This window comes from Hippoglossus hippoglossus, chromosome 24 (genome assembly GCF_009819705.1).
Source record: "Hippoglossus hippoglossus isolate fHipHip1 chromosome 24, fHipHip1.pri, whole genome shotgun sequence".
Classification (NCBI taxonomy): domain Eukaryota; kingdom Metazoa; phylum Chordata; class Actinopteri; order Pleuronectiformes; family Pleuronectidae; genus Hippoglossus; species Hippoglossus hippoglossus.
Window position 1 is genome coordinate 14,987,999 of NC_047174.1, and position 18,938 is coordinate 15,006,936.

The 18,938-nt window shown below is 41.3% G+C and overlaps 1 protein-coding gene across 1 annotated transcript; it reads right to left on the reverse strand.

Moving 5' to 3' along the window:
* Positions 1–326: 326 nt before the first annotated feature.
* On the reverse strand, positions 327–18,573 carry sptlc2b (serine palmitoyltransferase, long chain base subunit 2b). The gene is made up of 12 exons (XM_034579777.1): positions 18,329–18,573; positions 15,119–15,313; positions 14,779–14,933; positions 14,128–14,276; positions 13,240–13,364; positions 11,685–11,778; positions 11,014–11,119; positions 8,747–8,966; positions 7,759–7,885; positions 4,081–4,216; positions 3,789–3,918; positions 327–2,489 (listed from the first exon to the last, which is right to left on the reverse strand). The coding sequence occupies exons 1-12, from the start codon at positions 18,470–18,472 to the stop codon at positions 2,376–2,378; spliced, it is 1,695 nt and encodes a 564-aa protein (XP_034435668.1). The 5' UTR covers positions 18,473–18,573; the 3' UTR covers positions 327–2,375.
* Between the last annotated feature and the right edge of the window lie 365 nt (positions 18,574–18,938).

The window sequence follows — 18,938 nt, forward strand, 5'->3', positions numbered from 1 at the left end:
AAATTCGACCTATTTTATTGTTCTATTATGTGTATGTTTAATTGTTTTATTCTGATTGACTCTTGTAAAGCACTTTAAAACACAAATAGTTGGATACTATTCTTTTTTCTTTGCTGGAAAAATTGATTATTATCTAATCTGGCTACTAAGTAGGTATTAAAAAAAAAAACATTTAAGAACAGTAATGAATGGCCACTATATCATGGACTGCAGGGTAATGGCAAGAAGTCCGTGGAGCACCTTTCTCAACAATGTAACAAAGTGCAGTGGCAGCTAAGTGGTGTCAACAGTCTGAGTTGCAAATAAACACAAAGTCATTCCAGGTCTTGATTCTAAGAAAGTGATTTAATCTTTGCAGCAGTTTCCAACAGCATGGTCAACAAACATCATGGCTTTACAAACTCCTCCTAGTGGTTTATCTTCAACCCAAACACAACTACCAAGGGCAAAAGCAGCTGATAAGCACGTTCCCCAGCGCTGTCTGCAGGTAGTCGTGGTAGGTAAGCTGGAAAATCTCTCTCAGGACTTAAATTCCTCAGTTCCAGTCGGGGGAAACCTGGCTGAGAGGAACAGTCACGTTGCTGTTTGTAATTACATTTTTTTTGCCTCCATAGACAGAAACGTCTGAGAGGAATTGAGGATTGAGAGGAAACTTTGACAAGAAGAAATTCTTCATGTCAGAGCACATTGCTGAAGAGTGCAAATCCACATCATAGTCATGTGTTCCACCTTTTATATTATATTCTATTCATTAAAAGCAAATGTATAATGGAATTGTTATTCAAGCCATTTTCAGAGGGAAAAAAACAATAAAATTGGAATGACTCACACAAAAGGGATGTACAGTTAAAGACCCGAAAACGTCAGTGTTGCTCACTGCGCTGAGGTGCTAAGATGCCACAAACATCAACAGAAGCATCTCTGAACTTGTGTCGAGTTCGCTGCACACGTGTAGGAATGGTCACATCCAGCTTTCAGACCGGGTACGATGATGCACCCTCCGATTCACATCAATAAAGTGACAGAGCATTAACACGCATGAGCGGGATGTTTGGGGCTGACCTCACACAGAGAAGTCAGACAATTCACGAAAAACAAACAGTGTCAAAGCAGGTTGATATGGAATGATCACACATGATTTATGAGGAAAAAAAACGACGACAATGTGCGAAAGCTCAACAAATCTCGCTAAATCTCAGTGACTACGTCATCTTTGCATTTCGAATGCCTTGTCAGTAGTGCTGCACTGAAGAAGACTTGTAAGTAGTCAGTTAAAACACGCACCTTTCACCGGGACACATTTGGAGCTGCCTTTAAGATACATACAACACAAAAGTGAGCTGGCTTAAAAAATAAATAAAGCCGTCTGCATATCAGATACATTTGGGCATCGCATCTTCATACACACAGATCTTGGTTACAGCGTGTCACCGTGACGGGTGTCGACGCTGAAACGCACGAATGCACTTGAGTGAGGATGATTGAACGAAAAACAATAAAATAACAATCACACGAGTAGCTCATTAGCTTATAGAAATGTTAAAGACACAGGGCTCAAGTTTTTTTTTTGAGTGCAGGTGTAAACAGTAAATAAGGCCTAAAAGTATTTTAAGAAAATAAGCAGTAAAAATATCTCTTAGTCTTGCTCCATGGGATTCTTTCCCTATTCTTTTGGAACATTTGCTTTGCATTTTAAGAGAAAGGGTAGAAAATATATCTATACATACATACCTATAGATATATACATATATCTATATCTATATCTATCCTTTGGTGAGGGAAAGAACCCAAAACCTCTACTTTCCATTCAAGTAAAAGTGATTAGGAAAAAGCCATCAGATAAATACATAATAAGAACTCCTGTGAAATGACGTATCTCTCTTTGAGGGAAGCTAACCTGAAGCAGCTAGACCAACTTCGGGATAAATAATATTTACACATATATTTGTTTTTACTTTTGAGTGCATCATAGAAATGGCTATGATCAGATTTAGAGTGCACGGATAGGACTTCATGGTGTTTTTGCTCGAGGTTGTGGTGATTATTGCACAATTAAGAAACACATTCAATGTGCAAACAGGAATAAGACTTATGTTAGACCGATGCAGTCGCAATAAGTTAGAACAAACTTTGTAACAACGGACACAGAAAGATACGGGTGATATCGGTTGTCCTCTGTTAAGGGTGAGGAAGCTGGGCAGGTACACCAGGGATGCCCATATGCAGGCTTGAAAAACGGGCTGCAGCAGAGTGGAGACTTTGGTTCTGGTGAGTCCTCGAGAGTCAGAAGAGATGTGGAGACGCGGGGTGGAGAGCGTGGCTCAGAGGAAAGAAAAGGTAAAGTAAGGGAAGGGAAGGGGGGAGAATTTGGGGACTCAATCCTGCAGTAGGCTCTCCTCAGACATCCAGCCCAGGGAGGGAAGGGGCTGCTCTCGTCTGGAGTACTTGATCTGCAGCAGGTCGCCCACTTCACTGATGGCCTCCAACGCCTGGGACAGGAAGAAGAAGAACATTATTAATCAAAATCAAAAGAGACATCATTTACATCTATTCCATTAGTAGAGATAGCAAGTTATACAACAGATAATTAAAAACCTTACATCTTCATAAAGGGGATTTCTTTCATAGGTGATAAATTAAGTGATTAACCTTAATCGCACTTGGATTTTAAACCATCCAACTTGTCAGAGAGGCGGAGGAGAGGTGGGCTTCGAAAAGCAAAGGTGAACAGAAGGCTCCCGGCCTGAACCACAACTAAGAACCAACTCCTCCACCTCTTTCCACAGGAGACTGTATCAGTGCTGCAACACTGCAGGACACCTGGAAACAATTTACCTTCCTGACCTTTTTTCTGATTCCGTGGTTTGAGAAATAGCGAGGGCTGGCTTTTCCAAAGACGGGGGGGAGCGGCTCCTTGCAGCGCTCTACAAAGAAGGGCTGATGCCCTTTAAATGGACTATTACAAACAGTGTTGACATTCTCTGCAGTAAGATGAATGAAGTGTCTCTGGAGAGACAGAACAGCTCGAATTAAAGTCTCTGACTGAGCCACACTGTAATGCTTAGAGACAGCCTGGCCTTGCACGTTCCCTCGTAATAAAGGACATATTGGGGGCCTTTAATATTCAACAAATACAAACAGACACACACAGACACACACTGACAGTCAGCAGCCACACACGCAGATCTGGTTGATTAAAAGCTGAGAGAAGCCTACTGCACGCTTGGATCCACAAACACCCACGGGTCCAAAACAAACTCCTATATCATACGGAGGATAAAATGAAGTCTTCAGCAATAAACTGGATCCAGTGGTGAAGACCAACAACAGATGTATCTTTCTATTTGCATCCTGGAGGAGAACTGAAGACAAAGTGGCTGTTGTTTACTGCACGTGGCACGTTCAGCAAAAAATGTAATAGCCCAGATTGTCAAAGAAATCTTATTTTGTGTTTTTCTGCATGTTCTGATATAAAGATACATTCATTTAAGAAGGTAACTAACATGTTAAATTACATTTTCAAGCCAGTGTTGTTTCCACGTCTATAAAAGCTGTTCTGTTTCTCCTGCTACTGGAAAGTATCCAAACCAGTTTAGAGTAAAGAGCGTCTTTTATTGCCAAAACATCTAAGAAAGACCTCTGTTAACAGAGAATGAAAGGCAAAATGGCAAGAAAATGTAAAGGTGCTACTGGTTATTGACCTTTATGCAACACTTAAAATAAATATGGACATGCTCATATTTTCTATTTATTTAGTGTTTCTGACAGTGATTCATTGGAGGACTTACTGTGTCGAGCATCTCTCTGGTATGAGCAGCTGAAACGCAGAAACGGGCCCTCGACTCGATGATGGGTGTTGCTGGGAATCCGACCACCACCGTGCCGATGTTCCTCTTCAACATCTCCCGACCAAATGCCCTGCAAACCAATGGCGACATTAGACGCAGGGCAACACAGTCCAAAATGAAGATCTTCTATTTAAAAGTGTGAACTGAAATCATGAAGTCAAATTCTGCCACCATTATTGTCTTTTATGTTGAGGAGTACAGAACAGATAACATGACGTGTAAGGGAGCGTACCCGATTTTGGCAGGCATGTATAGCATCATGGGTACGACGGGCGAGTCATCGTTGCCGTAGATGATGAAGCCGATGTCGCGGAGTTTCCTGCGGAAGTAGGTGGTGTTCTGTGAGAGCTGTCGGAGGCGATCAGCACCTGGAAAAGACAGAAACACACATAAAGTGGTGTTTTAGAGCTGGATTTAACAACACAGGCAACTGGGAAAGTTAAAACCAGTCTGCTGGGAAGTTATCTGAAATTATACAGTTATTCATTACTAAGTTTATTAGGATTAAGGTTTGTACTGTCAGGTTTTTTCTACACTACTGCAGATTTGTTTTTGAACAGATCCCCCCCCCCCCCGAAACGAATACAAAAACTCAAAAAGCATGCCGGGCCAGTAGATGGTAATAAAGTTTACATCAATGATCCGTCAAATAATATTGGGCGAGGCAGATGCCTGGTAATGCTGGTGATGTGGTGCAATGATGCCAAATTTAGCTGTAAACTTGTAATTAGATCCAGCAGTGCTAACCAAACGTAAGGAAAACCAGCAAATAGCCGCAAATTGTTGTTGTTGTTCTGGTGCATGCTCATTTCACTGCGCAACAGTGGGCATGCGCAAAGTAAGCTGTGACCTCACTGTTTACCAAATGTTCCCGTTTTACATGCACACATGGATACACAGAAACTGAAGTTTTTAAAACTCTGCACTTTGGAAGGCGATTGTAAAAATCTGTTTTGGCGACTTAAATCGCCTTTTGCATTTGACAGGTTAGTTTAGCAAAATATCCACATGAGTGTGGACAGGGCTTCGATGTAGCTCAACATCATGTGTGAAGACTGAAGACTGTTCACTGGTTCAATACTTAAAACATTTATTTTACATTTATTTATTATATTTATTTCCCAATTTTCTGTTGCAAGTAGAAAACCTTAAAAAAAAAACAAAGTGCGTTTTCACTTAATTTTCTCGATTTGATCTCATCGATTCTGTGTGTACACGTACAGACTACATGTGATCAACATTTTCCTCGCTCTATTCATTTTGCTTTACCCGACATACACTCTTATGATTCCTATTTGGTTCCTCACGCAGTTTCAGGCAACCTGTACAGAGGTCTAAACAGAGTGAAAACACCTGTGGGCAGATCCATTAAACTGCAGCAACTATTTTTCTACTCGCAAGCTTCATAAAATTTCATTATCAACTCTTGTTCGGAGGCCAAGTTGAAGGAAACAACAATGTACTTTTGCAGTCATTTCCAACATTGATGTTTTCTGGATTCCTCCATTCAGTTGGCTTTTAAACTGCAGAAAATGAAAATGAACTTCTGACAGCACGAGCCAAAGTTAGTTGAAAAGAAAGTGCAGGGAACTCCAGGAAACTCTGTCATGTTATATGTATATTTGGAGACGGCACGACATCATTCGCCTTTTAAAACAACCTGGATTCTTAAAGTCTGAGGTCTAGGGGCTGAAACTAAACAGGTATCAATCCTCACATGTCAGTCTGACGAATATTGTGGATTCACTCACTGAATCCCTCAGGCCAAGCCTCCACAGACAGCTTCTAAACCTAACAAATAACCATAGTGCACGAATCGCCAACAGCAACACACATCTGCCTGGCTGGGCTGAATAACATAGCAGAACCATCACAGCTTCAAAGAGCGGCCGAGACACAACAAAGTCTGACATTATATTTATCCAGACATTTTTTTGTTCACAAAGAATCCAAAGCTATTCTCAGTACTGAGTGATAAGTTGGCAAAAACCTGGAGAGTCGGATATTCAGACAGTTTGCTTTCAAAATGCTTTAGCATTCTTTTCGTTATGAAAAAACTTGTCTTGTGCCCTCATGCCCCATCCACATATCTGATTGATGTGAGCTTCAAACAACTAAATGTCCATTTTAATGCAGGCCGGTGCCAGGAACCACGAGCAGCAACTCCAATGCAGCAACAAACCGTATCTCAGCTGTCACTTTGACTTCATGTCAGTGTCTGCGTCTTCAAAAGGCTTGAATTTCAAACAGTGACTGGGCTGCAACCAATCACACTACCATTGTTAGTCTTCTACAAGGAAAACATGTCAAGCTGGGATACGCTGCAAGGTCAGCCAGTCTGGAGAGAGAGTTGATGTTACTGTGGGAAGGCTGTAACTGAAAAGAACACCCCAGGTGTATTCCTGTTCCTCATGGCTGAATGACTGGGAGAGCAATGTAATCTGATCTTATATTAGCATGTTAAGGGAATCAATCAAGCCCTGTAAAAGAGGTGCCGCCCTGCAAGAAAAACAAGCCCTGGAGATCTGTTTGTGTGTGTAGGACATGAGTCCACAGCGTTTGTTCTGTACAGATCTCTGGCCCTGAGCACCATGCTGCTTTGTCCCCAGCATGAAGGCATAGAAGCGCAGATAAACAGAGAATCACACATCTGAAAGGCATAAAGGGAAATGGTAGAGGAGTCAGCGTGCAGCCGGTTCAAGACCTTTCACCAGACTGGCCTGAATCAGAAACCGTTCAACAAGTATGCTGCAAGCATGGGGTGCTGAGGGAGCAGCAGCACCCCCTACTGGCAAAGGGTTTTTACTACAAGGGGGAAAAAGTTTACTTCAGTCAGTGAATGTTGAACAAAATGTTGGACAAAAAAGTTGATGTTTACTGTTTAATATTTAATATTATTTCATATATGTATTATTGCTCTGCTGCACCGCATTTAATTATTCACTTTAAATTGGCATTATTTAAACTTTCTCTCAGCAACACCCCAACTCTGACTGACTTCCAGCGTCCCTGCCGTCCACCTATCAGCTACTAAAAGCTTCACATCCTGAGAGATAAAGACAGGAGGAGTTTGCTGTGGACAAGTGCAGAGAGACGTCATAATATGCAAAACCATGCTCTAGAAATGAATCTTTATTGCACTAATAATATACTTTACTGATACTAAAAATCTCAATATATTAAGCAATATTTTTTCTAATTAAAACAGTAAATTGGAGACAATACCAACTGTCACTGCAGCCAATCTTGAAAAATAAGATCATGTGATAAAACAGGAAGTGGTGAGAGATGAACTTTGCATCACACTTTAAATTCTCAACCCTTTAGCAGGGAAATCAGTGTGTTTACACAGGCTATACAGCTTGATAAGGCTGTGTATCAAAGCTGTATTTACTGGTGAATAATTGCCAGTTTGCCACTGATAGTGGCCTTTATCACACAGATGGAAATAAAATATTTTAAAGGTTAACAAGTATTCAGGATGAAGGAGTCAAAGTACAAACACAAGATTACCACAATAACAAATGTCTGACAGATCTACACTGCCATCTTGTGGTCATGTCTATAAACACAGTTGAATCCCAAACTCAGTGACCCTGAAACATTTAATTGCTGCTGCAACTGCAAGAGAAAAACAAACAAGGAAGTAACCTCACCAAGAGGAACTTCATCAGTCCAACATGTAGTAATCACAAGACAATGTGAGCTTTGGTTTGGCATCATGTGCTGAACCGAACATTAGATTTACATTTCTGTGGTATGTTCAGTGTAGAATGACAAACTAAGGGTCTCTGCAAACTACCTGCAAATGATATCCATCTCAACTCAAATTGACAACCACTGAGAAGAAGTGGGGCTTAATCATTTTAATCAATTAAAATCGTGAATAGAATAACTGTTCCAGACCTACCTAGTGTGGTCCCGTCCTCTCCCATGATGATCTTCATAGAAGTGATTATTTGCTGGACCACAGGGGAGGACATGGAGGTGGCATACAGGGCGCTGTGAGAATGGCGCCGCAGGTAGTCGATAAGCTCCTATCAGAGAATAACGACATTGTTGGCAAGTGACAATGGCGACAGCAAACATTTGATTTGGATAATATGCCAACATGGAGGGCAGCTGCATGATACAGGACACAAACAAATGAAGCGAGGAGATCAGTGGTCAGCCGCGCTGATGGATAAAATTAGTAGATATCATTTTAATACAATTTTGATGGATACAACAGTGTGATTCAAGAATGTTAAAAAACGATAATGTCTTTATATAATGCCTTAAATCATAAGTACAGGTAGGACAAATATTATTTGAAATATAACAATACTAAAGGAAAACAAAAAGATAAAGTATCGTTTCTGTAAAGACAGAATCTTTCCATGTAAGAAAGTAATACAAAGTCATTAAGGCTACTTGTTTGTGATGGTAAGTAGAACCATGTTTTTAAATGGAGTTTTTTGTGTTATATAAATTTTTGAATATAGGACAAGATGGTGAATATCCCTGGTCTTATAAGACTGTGTACTTATGTATCTGTTTTTGGAGTGTTGCATAAGGTGGAGTTCAATCTAGTGTATTTTTGCTTTGTGGGTGTATTTTTTTAAACTTAGTTCAACTGAAGCAGCACATGGTTACAGACGTGTTTGCAGTTTCACTCTGAGACTTTATACTGTCAAATTCTTTTCAGAAATGAGGAAGCTAAATGTCCCATTGCTGGTAAACAGTGTTGACCAACACCAAAACTGAATGACACACCATGTGTTGGGTTTCATCAGTCTGGAAAATTGCTCACGTCACAAAACAGGATCACTAATTGCTCCGGCTATTATTTCTTCCCTTACGACAGAGGAGGCTTCATGTTCCACTGATAGGCTTTGAAGTCTTAGGTGTTCACTCACCTTTTTGCCTCCGATGTATCCACCGGCAGCGCCAAAGCTCTTAGTGAATGTTCCCATCATGATGTCCACGTCTTTGGGATCCAGGCCAAAGTAGTCCACCACCCCCCTGCCGTTAGGCCCCAGGGCCCCAATGCTGTGGGCCTCATCCAGGTACAGATAGGCCTTGTAGCGCTTCTTCAGAGCAATGACCTCTGGCAGACGCACTATGGACCCCTCCATACTTCAGGATAAAAACACAAACAAGAAAAGACAAAGTCAACAAATTATAAAAAGCTCCATAAGTCACTTTAGGTATAGTATTCAATCCCCTTGGTTTTTTGCACTTTTTGGTGTAGATTTAATTATGCATTTAAAAAGAAGATTGTTTTTTTCTCCGTCAATCAACAAACATGAAAAATTGCATTTATTTTAAATAAAAATAACATGAATTTCTTTAAATTTGTTAAGACATATTTACTACAAAATTATAAAAAAACTAAAACTTCATTATCTAATTTTTTTTAAGGTATTCAAAAGCTTTGTGATGACAAAATAAATTATGGTGGATCCTGTTTGCTTATTTTTTTATCCTTGAGATGTCTCTAGAACCTGATTGTAGTCCACCTGTGGCAAAAAGAACTGAGCATATATAGTTTATAAAAGCCACTATAGTGTATATATAAATATATAAAGTGTCCAAACAGGCACAAAGTTCTCACTGTTACCAAAGCAGCTTCTACAAAATATGAATCTATGGGTCTGAGTCTGTAAATGAAATATTCCACTTTCTCACTGTGGGTTCATGATTGTAGATCAATTTTATCCATTTATAATTAAACCGACAATTAAGGAATAAAAAGTAAAGGGACCTGAATACTTTCTGAAGCCACTGTAAAAAAATGTTTCTGAATGTGTTATTACCTTTCCCTCTACAATACAGTACTCTTAGACTTGTATCTACAATCTACCCCAAACATCACACAGCTGCAGTGTAACTGAGAGAGCATGCCAGCAGCTGACCCTATAGACATCTGCTTGGCTGTGCATGTGGGGCTGTCAATGTGTTTCCAAACATTGTCTACTATCGCAGTTGTACCAATTGCTTAGAAAATCCCAGTGGAAATGAAACTCCATTAACAAAGCATTAGTAAAGGGCATTGATTATGTCAGGCAGCTTTGCTGAGGACTGTATTGATCGACACAATTGATTGCCTTTATAGTAAGTACTCTTCAAAGAACATGGAATACATTATCGTAAAAAGGAGAGCGAACACGCTTCCAGAACACAAATGTAAGTGGCTTCTGACATTTTCTTGAAATGTTCCTTCCAGCCCCCAAGCAGGAAAATGTCTGGAAAACTCACAAGTGAGTGGGCATGTTGATGACATTTCTACCATGCAACAGACGCAATAGTGGAAGAATTCAAATATCTTAGCATAAAAGAAAAAGGTGTCAAACAAGTGGAAGATGCCAGTGAAAAATGTCAACTTGGAAAGACAATGAGATTTGAGGCCCTTTGTGATAAGGGCCGATGCCATTGTCGATGTGCTGTGAACAAAAACACTTGACTTGAATGTTCTGGGCATTTTCCTGTTGTTGTAAAAGGGTTTGACACAGATTCTTACTGCATTCTTCATATGTGAAAGGAAAAAGGCTGAAAAATGTCCAGACCCAATTTTCTGTCTGAAAACAGCATTGGTACTATTTATGTTTTGCAAAAATGTCTTTGTATAGTATGTTTTTAGGCCGCAATTGAGTGTAACATCAAGAGCAATCAATGTAGACATTTGTTCTTCCACTAAACTCTCATCTGCTGAAATAATTCTTCACTTATAAATGCCCTCCAGTGTTTTACTGCTGCTGCAGTGTAGATGGAGTCAAGTTCACGTCATAAATAGAAGCCTTTGAACCTATGGGGGACTTGACAGCATAATGCTTTGAATAAGTCACAATTCTGCTATTTGTATGCATCATGGGTGAATACTATACACTACTGTTGAGTAAATGAACCAGCCAAGCTAAATAAAGATAAATGAGTCTTCACCCTAAAAGCTGTGGGTGTCAAGTAACTGGCAGTGAACACAAGTGTAGTGTGACCCAGATGTGACATAATGATATTCACAGTGAAATAAAGTAGAAATAAAACTTAATTAGCTGAGTTACAGTAGGTTTTATGGTAGTAAATTTTCCAGCTTGGGCAATTTAAGACTGAATGTTATTGTGTGTAAGAGTGCGGGTGGGTACGACTACAGAAGTGTGAGACGCACACACACAAAAATGATTTATACCTGTATATGCCCTCCACCAAAATGAGGATTTTCTTCCATGGTCGGTGGGTTCTCGCCTGCCCGTGTACGATGGCGTCTCTCAGCAGCTTCTCCAGGCTTTGCATGTCTACAATATGAGAGACGTGTCTGAATAAAAGGCGTTTTCACACAGGCTTTAAGTTACTCATGAAAGACTAGAGAATAAGTTGTCAGCTAAGTATAGATTTAATTCCTCTACGGTAACATGAGATCTTTTGTAAATAAATGGATGAGAGTCAATATTTTATGATTGCCACCCTTTGAAGCATTGACTGCTTCCTGACAGTTAGTTTGGATATGTAAGGATGTCAGGATGTGTGTGTGTGTGTGTGTGTGTGTGTGTGTGTGTGTGTGTGTGTGTGTGTGTGTGTGTGTGTGTGTGTGTGTGTGTGTGTGTGTGTGTGTGTGTGTTTTGTGGTGAATTAATGTAGAATTGCAGAAGCAGAGAAGTTAAGTATGTGAATATCTGCAGTAACGACAATTTGCATTGAGTCAGGCAAATTGCTGAAAGATGCACACACCTATTTACTTTCCTGCTGAGTAAAGCAGAATAATCCTATACATCTGTGTTACTGCAAGCTATGGGCGTGCCCCAGGTCACAGCTCTATCTAGCTGCTCTCATGAAAGATGCCAAACATTGGCGATCACTCACTGTTGTGTTTGAAGACCCGAATTGTAGAACCAGACAGACGGGCTCCCAGCACCAGCGACGCATGATTCAGCTCGTCGCTCAGGATAAGACAACCCTAAAACAAGACAAAAAAAAGGTTCAGTGTGTGAAATGTCTTGAAGTTGTATTAACTGGTATTGGGATTCTGATGCAAGAGTTGCAATCCCCAATTAGCCAAAGTCAGACCACAAATTGCAAAATTGTAACACACATCAGAAGCTCACAAACGTTTTAGTGTTGAGCAATGACTTTAGTTTTTAGCAGGAGATGCAACTGAAGTCTCAGGAATATATAAGCAGTATGGCCAGAAGGCGATCTGTTACTTTTACAAGGGGCAGATGGTCTCAAAACTGGAGACAACAGACCCTTAAATTGTCAGTTTAAGTTAGTCATCATATTTTGTCGTTATTATGCAATGTCTGTAGATTACTGCTGTGAATAGATCAATTCTTATAATTTGTTTGTTGACTCTGAACGGTTCTCATTCAGATTCTATTACCTTGCACGCAGCACAGTATTGTTTTCAGCCCTGTCTATGTCTGTGTGCTAGCAAAATAACTCAGAAACACAGAGATATTTTCTTGGTGAGAATATTACTTGGGTGTGTATCTCCAGATAATGAACTATTGAAGATTATTAGTTAGGGCGGGGGTGGGGAACGAAACTGTCTGCTTCTTGTGTGAACTTGCACAGCAAAAGCGGTTTCTCCGGAGTATATTTTGCATCTTGCCTGGATGCCAAAGAAAATCTGTATGGGCGACCAACGACGCAGGTAGGATTTTAACTAATTACAACCTTGCTAAATGGTAATAAAATTAAAAGCGATGTAAATAGTTATAAAAACAAACATGATTTTTTAAAAAAAAGCTTCCCGTAAAAACAGGATTCTGATGCATATCCACATGCTTTATTCAAAAGCAAGCAAATATAATAACAGGATGAGACATTTTTTTTCAGTGCACCATAAATAAGCCCACACAATCACACAGGTCACGTCCCTTCCTCTGGTCAATGAACAAATGAGCTTGTTACACAACACACAAATATGCCTTGACATAAGGATGTGAGTTAGCAGGAAAGTGACAAGCACAGTAATGAATTAATGAACTGTGAATCAGACGTTTACTGTAGCACAGAAAGTTTCCCTCTTTCCACTGACATTTTTGTGTTTTCCACTCATGTTGCTGTCAGGAAATGTGTTGTTTGACTCACAAGGTACACATGCCTGTCAGCTCGGCTTTTTACTTCCTGTTCAAGCAACTGTAATCTGAGTGTTTGGAAAACCTGGGGCGGAAACGAGTGTGTTGTGGAACAGTCTGAACCCTTCGAGCTTGGCCGTACATTTGAAAATGTAGCTTGTTTTCACTTTACACAGGAAACTGGATTTTCCTGAACAGTAAAACTGATAGTCACTTGCTTACAGTTTCTGTACAGGTACAAGGGTCATGGTGACTAAAAAGACACAAAGACAATTTCAAAATCAATTCAAGAGGAGTGGCATGTTCTCGGCAGAACAAAAGTGGATGAAATTCCTTACCTTCCCAGTGAGAGCAGGAATGTTCATGGAGTTGGTTGCAAAGCCCATACCAAACGCCACGGACGACTCAACACCCAGGAACCTGGCAACCAACTGCTCCAGCTCCTCATGGATGTCCAGGGTCCCTGGAAACAACATTATCTCAGTTTAACGTCTCCAAAGTAGCGTACTGCAACTCACAGAGTTGCGTGCAAATGTTTAAAGCTAGAGTTTGTAACACTGGAAAAGTCAGAAGAGAGGGCTGCACGTTGAAAATATGCAACTGATACATCCTACCACCTACCCCATCCCTAACTTCTGGCTATCGTCTCTGCTTTAGTGTGGTACAGTATGTCTCTTTGCCTCCCTGCCTTGTGAAGACTTCATTCATCTAAAGCAAGAGCACGGGTAAGGTGCAGACTGGCAGGTTGGTTAATGAAATGATTGGTGAGCTCATTACAGTCACGTGAGGGCCACAGACACCAGTTGTTTTTCTTTCTTTTTTTAGAGAACTTTATTTTGTGAAGTCAGTCTACTTTCTTTTAACTGAAATATAATATTAACCCCAGCTTTCCTTTTGCTAAAGATAAAACAACTGAATGTGTCAAACAAATCCATAGCTGCTTGCAAACTAATAAGGAATTCAATGCTTTCACAATATGTGATTATATTTCATACTCAATCTTTCAATCTTCAAATCCACTTGAGCCTTTACTCTGAAAGAGCAACAAAGAAAAGCGGGATGGCTGTTGAGGTACCAGCTGAGGTTTATTAGGAAGTCCACTTGATTCATAATGGCGTAAGAGTTTCATTTTTAGAATGAAAGCAGGCTCAGATGAGGACATAATATGACATATCTGCTTAGAAACCAAATCTTGTGCTTTTCAAAAGATTTATTTTGACCCTTACCCATTTCACAGCGAGTGCTGCTCACTCCAACTCCGTACTTGTGTGTGGCTTCAATAGCAGCATCGGCGCAAGCACCATTGTTTTCAGCGAAGCCGAGGTAATTGTATGAGCCCATGTTGATGACGTTTTTCACCACTTTGCCCGTGTGCCTAAAAGAGACAGAGAGTTAGACAGAGAACAGGTACCAGGACTTTACTTTATAGTTCAACACTGTGACCTTGTCTATGCTGGTTGCTTGACATTCATTTCCAGCTCAGTGTTATCCTTTAACTGCCACGGTTATCATGCACCGTGATAACATACTATAGTTTATTGTCCCAAGCGACTTGAGCAAGCAGAGTCAAACATGGATCAAAAGCTTTGCATATTATACAAATGAGATGAATATGAAAGGTATAAAACAACATTGACTTCTCAAGACAGAACAGCCTATTTTGCCATCTTTAAGAAAGAATAAATGTAATGGTTTCCTTATTGGGTCATGCGCTACCCCTCCAAAAAATACAATGGAGAAGAGATGAGTTTCCTGTTGAACTAGGGATCAAAAGCACACACCTGTGAGGGAAGTAATAACCTCCGCAGACCACGCCTTGCAAATGTACACACTCCAACTCAACAAAACATACTCAAAACCACAAGGCAGCCACTTACTCAAAGGTCCAATTGTAGTCGTGGGAAACTCTCTCCACCAGGTCCATCTTGGCACCCGGGACGCTACAGATGGGTCGGTTCCAGTTGTCTCGGATCCTCATGTATAAGTTCCTCGTGTAAAAGTTCTCAAAGTCCTGATAGAGTGGGACAAAATCCTGCAGAGGAAAGATGAAAGAAACAGAGGTAGATAGACGATAGTTTTTACAGTTTTAAGGAGGAAAACTTAGTATTAGTATGACAAGTAGGGTTCCACTAAATTGGTCAGGAATTGCTTAAAATGTATTTTGTTTTTAAATCATCCTTTGCATTCAGAAGGATTTTAATGTAAATACTTATCTACCTTCTGCTCCTCTCTCTCCCGGGCCACGTTGCACTTCTCAACGTTCCAATGCCGGAGGAAGTCTCTGAGGTAGCCGAAGATAGTGAGGATGCCGTAACCCATGTAGGTGAGCACGGCCACCAGTAGAGGCGTCTCCTCAAATGACTCCATGAAGGGCGTCTTGTACAGGCTGGAGTTATGAGGAACATTTCGGTTCTGTGGGAAAATAAAGTAGGAGAGGCTGTATTTACATTTCAAGTCTCTACAAGTTCTGATTAAATGTGTTTTCTAGGAATTTCACACAGCTTTTATCATAGGAAGACCACATTTTTACAAACAAACCGGAGACTAAGGAATTCAGAAACTAAATCATGCTTTAAGGAGTATAAAATAAATGTTGCATAACTCAGAACACTTTTTGTTCAAACAGGCCATTGCAACAGCTGGTAGCTTCTCCTTTAAAAGGTTATTGTTTATCTATGCTTCAAGTCTATTAACTCATTAAATCTGCCACACTAGGCCGCCCAATAAACTGTGAGAAAAAGCAGACCAGGGTATTTCAGTAAAGGCTGGGCACACTACATGACAGCAGGGCTAATTTGTTCAAATTGTGTTTTTCTTGGAAAGAGATTTAGAAACCAAATAATGGCTCCATAAGCACATTTATAAATGGAGGCTCTACCACACCCAAGGCCCCCATAGACCAATGAGCAATAGAATGAGCATCAAGCCACGGTTCTAATTCATTGAGTTTTATGAATAGCAATATTGATCCTGAATAATGGGCCTGTGCAAACATGGTCACATGCTTAAGAAGTGCCACATTTCATGTTTGACTGTGGTCAGGCTGTCTACAAAACCAACACTAAACAAATGAGGGTGATCACTCATTACCGACTCTGCCCCGCAGCTTAGCAACCATATCCCATGTGACCAGTCATGCTTCTCCCTGAAATAACTCAGAGCCAGGGAACAGGAGTGCACTGCAGTGTGTGTGTGTGTGTGTGTGTGTGTGTGTGTGTGTGTGTGTGTGTGTGTGTGTGTGTGTGTGTGTGTGTGTGTGTGTGTGTGTGTTTTTGAAGCCAGTCAAACAGGTCCCTCTCACGAGTTTAATAAGTCTTTAAGTCTAGCAACTATGGTCGTGAACTGCCTCTATAGAAAAAAAACACACACAGCATATCGAAGCACACCGCTCACAGTCTGTTGCCCACTGATGCCAACAACAGCAGCAAAATCCAATTTTCCTGACGTCATGTTTGCTTAATATTTTATGCCGGTGGACAAACAGAGGCCTGTGCCCTTCCTTTATTGCTGGAGAGCAAAGCTATTATCCCCAGAAGAGAATCCAACCAACACACTCCTCTGAGATACCTGCTCTTTTCACATGCTTGCTCTTTGGCAAAAGAGATGGTGATCATATTACATTGCATACACAACAATAAAGGTCTGCAGATGGTGGAGGTTTCACATTAGGCCTAAAACAGAGTAAATACGGGAGTAAGTCCTCTCACATCCAAAAACTGTCTATTCAACACATCGCTCGTTCTCACTTAATATTTATTGACACTATCATCACAGATTAGAGCAGTTAGTGAGATAATTTATTCCTAATTGACTAATTCCACATTTTCATGATAGGGATTTTTAGCGAAGGACTATTATTGGTCGGTGACTGACACAGGGGCTTACTGCTAAATTGTCTAAAGGCGGTATTTGTGAGAGGTTAACAGGAAAACTGGAGGTAGAGAGAGTTTCCCGCAGCCTATTTACTGCTGCAAACACAGACCTGTGCATCGAAGGTCAGTTGCCTTATCAAAGACCTGCAGAGCAAACGTCAACAGGATGACATGAGGTCATGGACTTCTTAACATCAATAATGGCATTCCCAATGCAGTGTTTACATATTGATAAATACTGTGCATTATATCCTGCATGTTAGGCTAATAACACTGTTTGAAATCGAGGAATAAAAACAGCCACCATAGTGTAGTTCACCTGAGAGACATCAAAATCGTCATGGGATTTCAATATGTTAAGTCTTGGAATACTGAACTTTAGTACCTATCTATTCCCTATTAGGCCGATATCTGATGGCCTTACCAGCAGCGATATAAAGTGCAGCTTTCTTAACTTCTTGCAGGATGAGAAGTAAGCGCTTATATGCACACAAATCTAATTACTATGACAGTCACAGCATCTGGAGCTAGTTGTATGAATCCAGCATGTGTTGGAAGTAAGCAGGAATGTGATGTTGTCAAACACGGGAGCCTGTGCCTTACCTCCAGCAAGTGTGTGGCATTTGTTTTGTAACATCGCTCCTATGTGTTGATCTTATACAACTTAAGAAAAAACAAAGGAGTGTGTGTTTACCCCCACCGACCACCACTACACACAGTGTTGTAGTCTTGTTTTTTTTTTTTATGTGTGTGTGCTTCTCAGTCAACGACAGGAGGGACCACACCCTTCATAGACTCAAGACATTCCTCTCCTCCTGCTAAAGGGTCATGTGGAAGCAGGCCACCTCTCCTCTCACAACACACACACACACACACACACACACACACACACGCACACACACACACACAGCCTCTCTTGTAAGCACACAACAGAGCCCTGGTCCTCTTCATACTAGAGACAGTGTAAACAGAAACCAGTCCAACTTCACCTCTTCTTTCTCTGACACACACACACACACACACACACACACACACACAGGAGGCGCAGAGACAACAGGGTGTCAGGTTACTAAAAAAAAGTCACTACATCCCTCCCGGATCAGGTGGCAGGTTCCTCTGAACAACAAGCTGCTCTCGTGCTTTAAACCGTGAAGCTGATAACAGGAAGTGTTCCAAAGAGCACGTGATAAGCAACTAAAGCGTTCAAGATGAAATTCCGTGTTGCTGTTGGCAACCGTTAGCCGGGAAACATGTAGCATAGAGACACACCACTAATGCTAGGACACCGGCTACATAAATAAATAAGCTAAACGAGGCTAACTAGTGGTATTCGGGTTCACATGAGAGGTGACGTTATTGCTGTCCTCATAGCGGACACTCTCCCTGCTAATGAAAGTCCCTCATTCATATCTGCAGTAGGAATGAATGGTAGCATCCGAGCTAGGTCTTGTCCCCTCAGTCAAACTAGTTGAGCACGGAGTCCCACACAGCACCGCTTGTTTACAGCCCTCCCTCCCTGCCTGCCTGCCGGCGGAGGACGGTTGGGCCTCTTTACCTTCTCCCTGGGGCGGCGGTACTTCTGCGGCTGTCGGAACAAGCAGTGGTTCTTGACGTAGCCATTCTTGCCGCCGGTTTTGCCGTTCGACGTCCGGTGACAGGCGTCCCCGTTGAACGTCTTGCTCGCGGAGCCTTCCGTCATGTTCAAATCGAAGCGTGGAAAAATTTCACGACTGGAGCGGGCGTCGTTCACGGTGAACTCGGGTACGCGCCGCCGAGGGGGGGGGGGACGCTGCGACGCCCACTCCGAGCTTGCGGGCTCACTAGCCTCCTGCCGGAAACACCCGCCCGAGCGCGCTCCTCATTGGCCGGGCACGTCACTACCAAACGAAGATCGTCTATGTGTATGGCCAACTCCCGACTCCGACCAGGATTGTTGACAAAAAATCTTCAGGAAAATGTTATTCATTTCCTGAAGTTATTTCACGCAAGGCTCGGTGATTCTTTGCTTTATTCTTTTATAGCTTATTCTTCCGTATTCATTTTAAAAGAAGGCTCCTTTGATGACATATAAGATCAGTCCGTTATGTCATCATAGGAGCCTTGGTAGGTGTTCCGTAGTGAATACACTGTTTGGGGGCATTTGACCCATGTGTGTAAATGTGATG

Coding starts and splice junctions, on each gene's coding strand:
- sptlc2b (XM_034579777.1), bottom strand. CDS start 18,472: ATGACGGAAGGCTCCGCGAGCAAGACGTTCAACGGGGACGCCTGTCAC. Junction 11,779..13,239: donor TTCCTGCTCTCACTGGGAAG/GTAAGGAATTTC, acceptor GTCTTGTTTTAG/GGTTGTCTTATCCTGAGCGA. Junction 11,120..11,684: donor TCGGGTCTTCAAACACAACA/GTGAGTGATCGC, acceptor CTCATATTGTAG/ACATGCAAAGCCTGGAGAAG.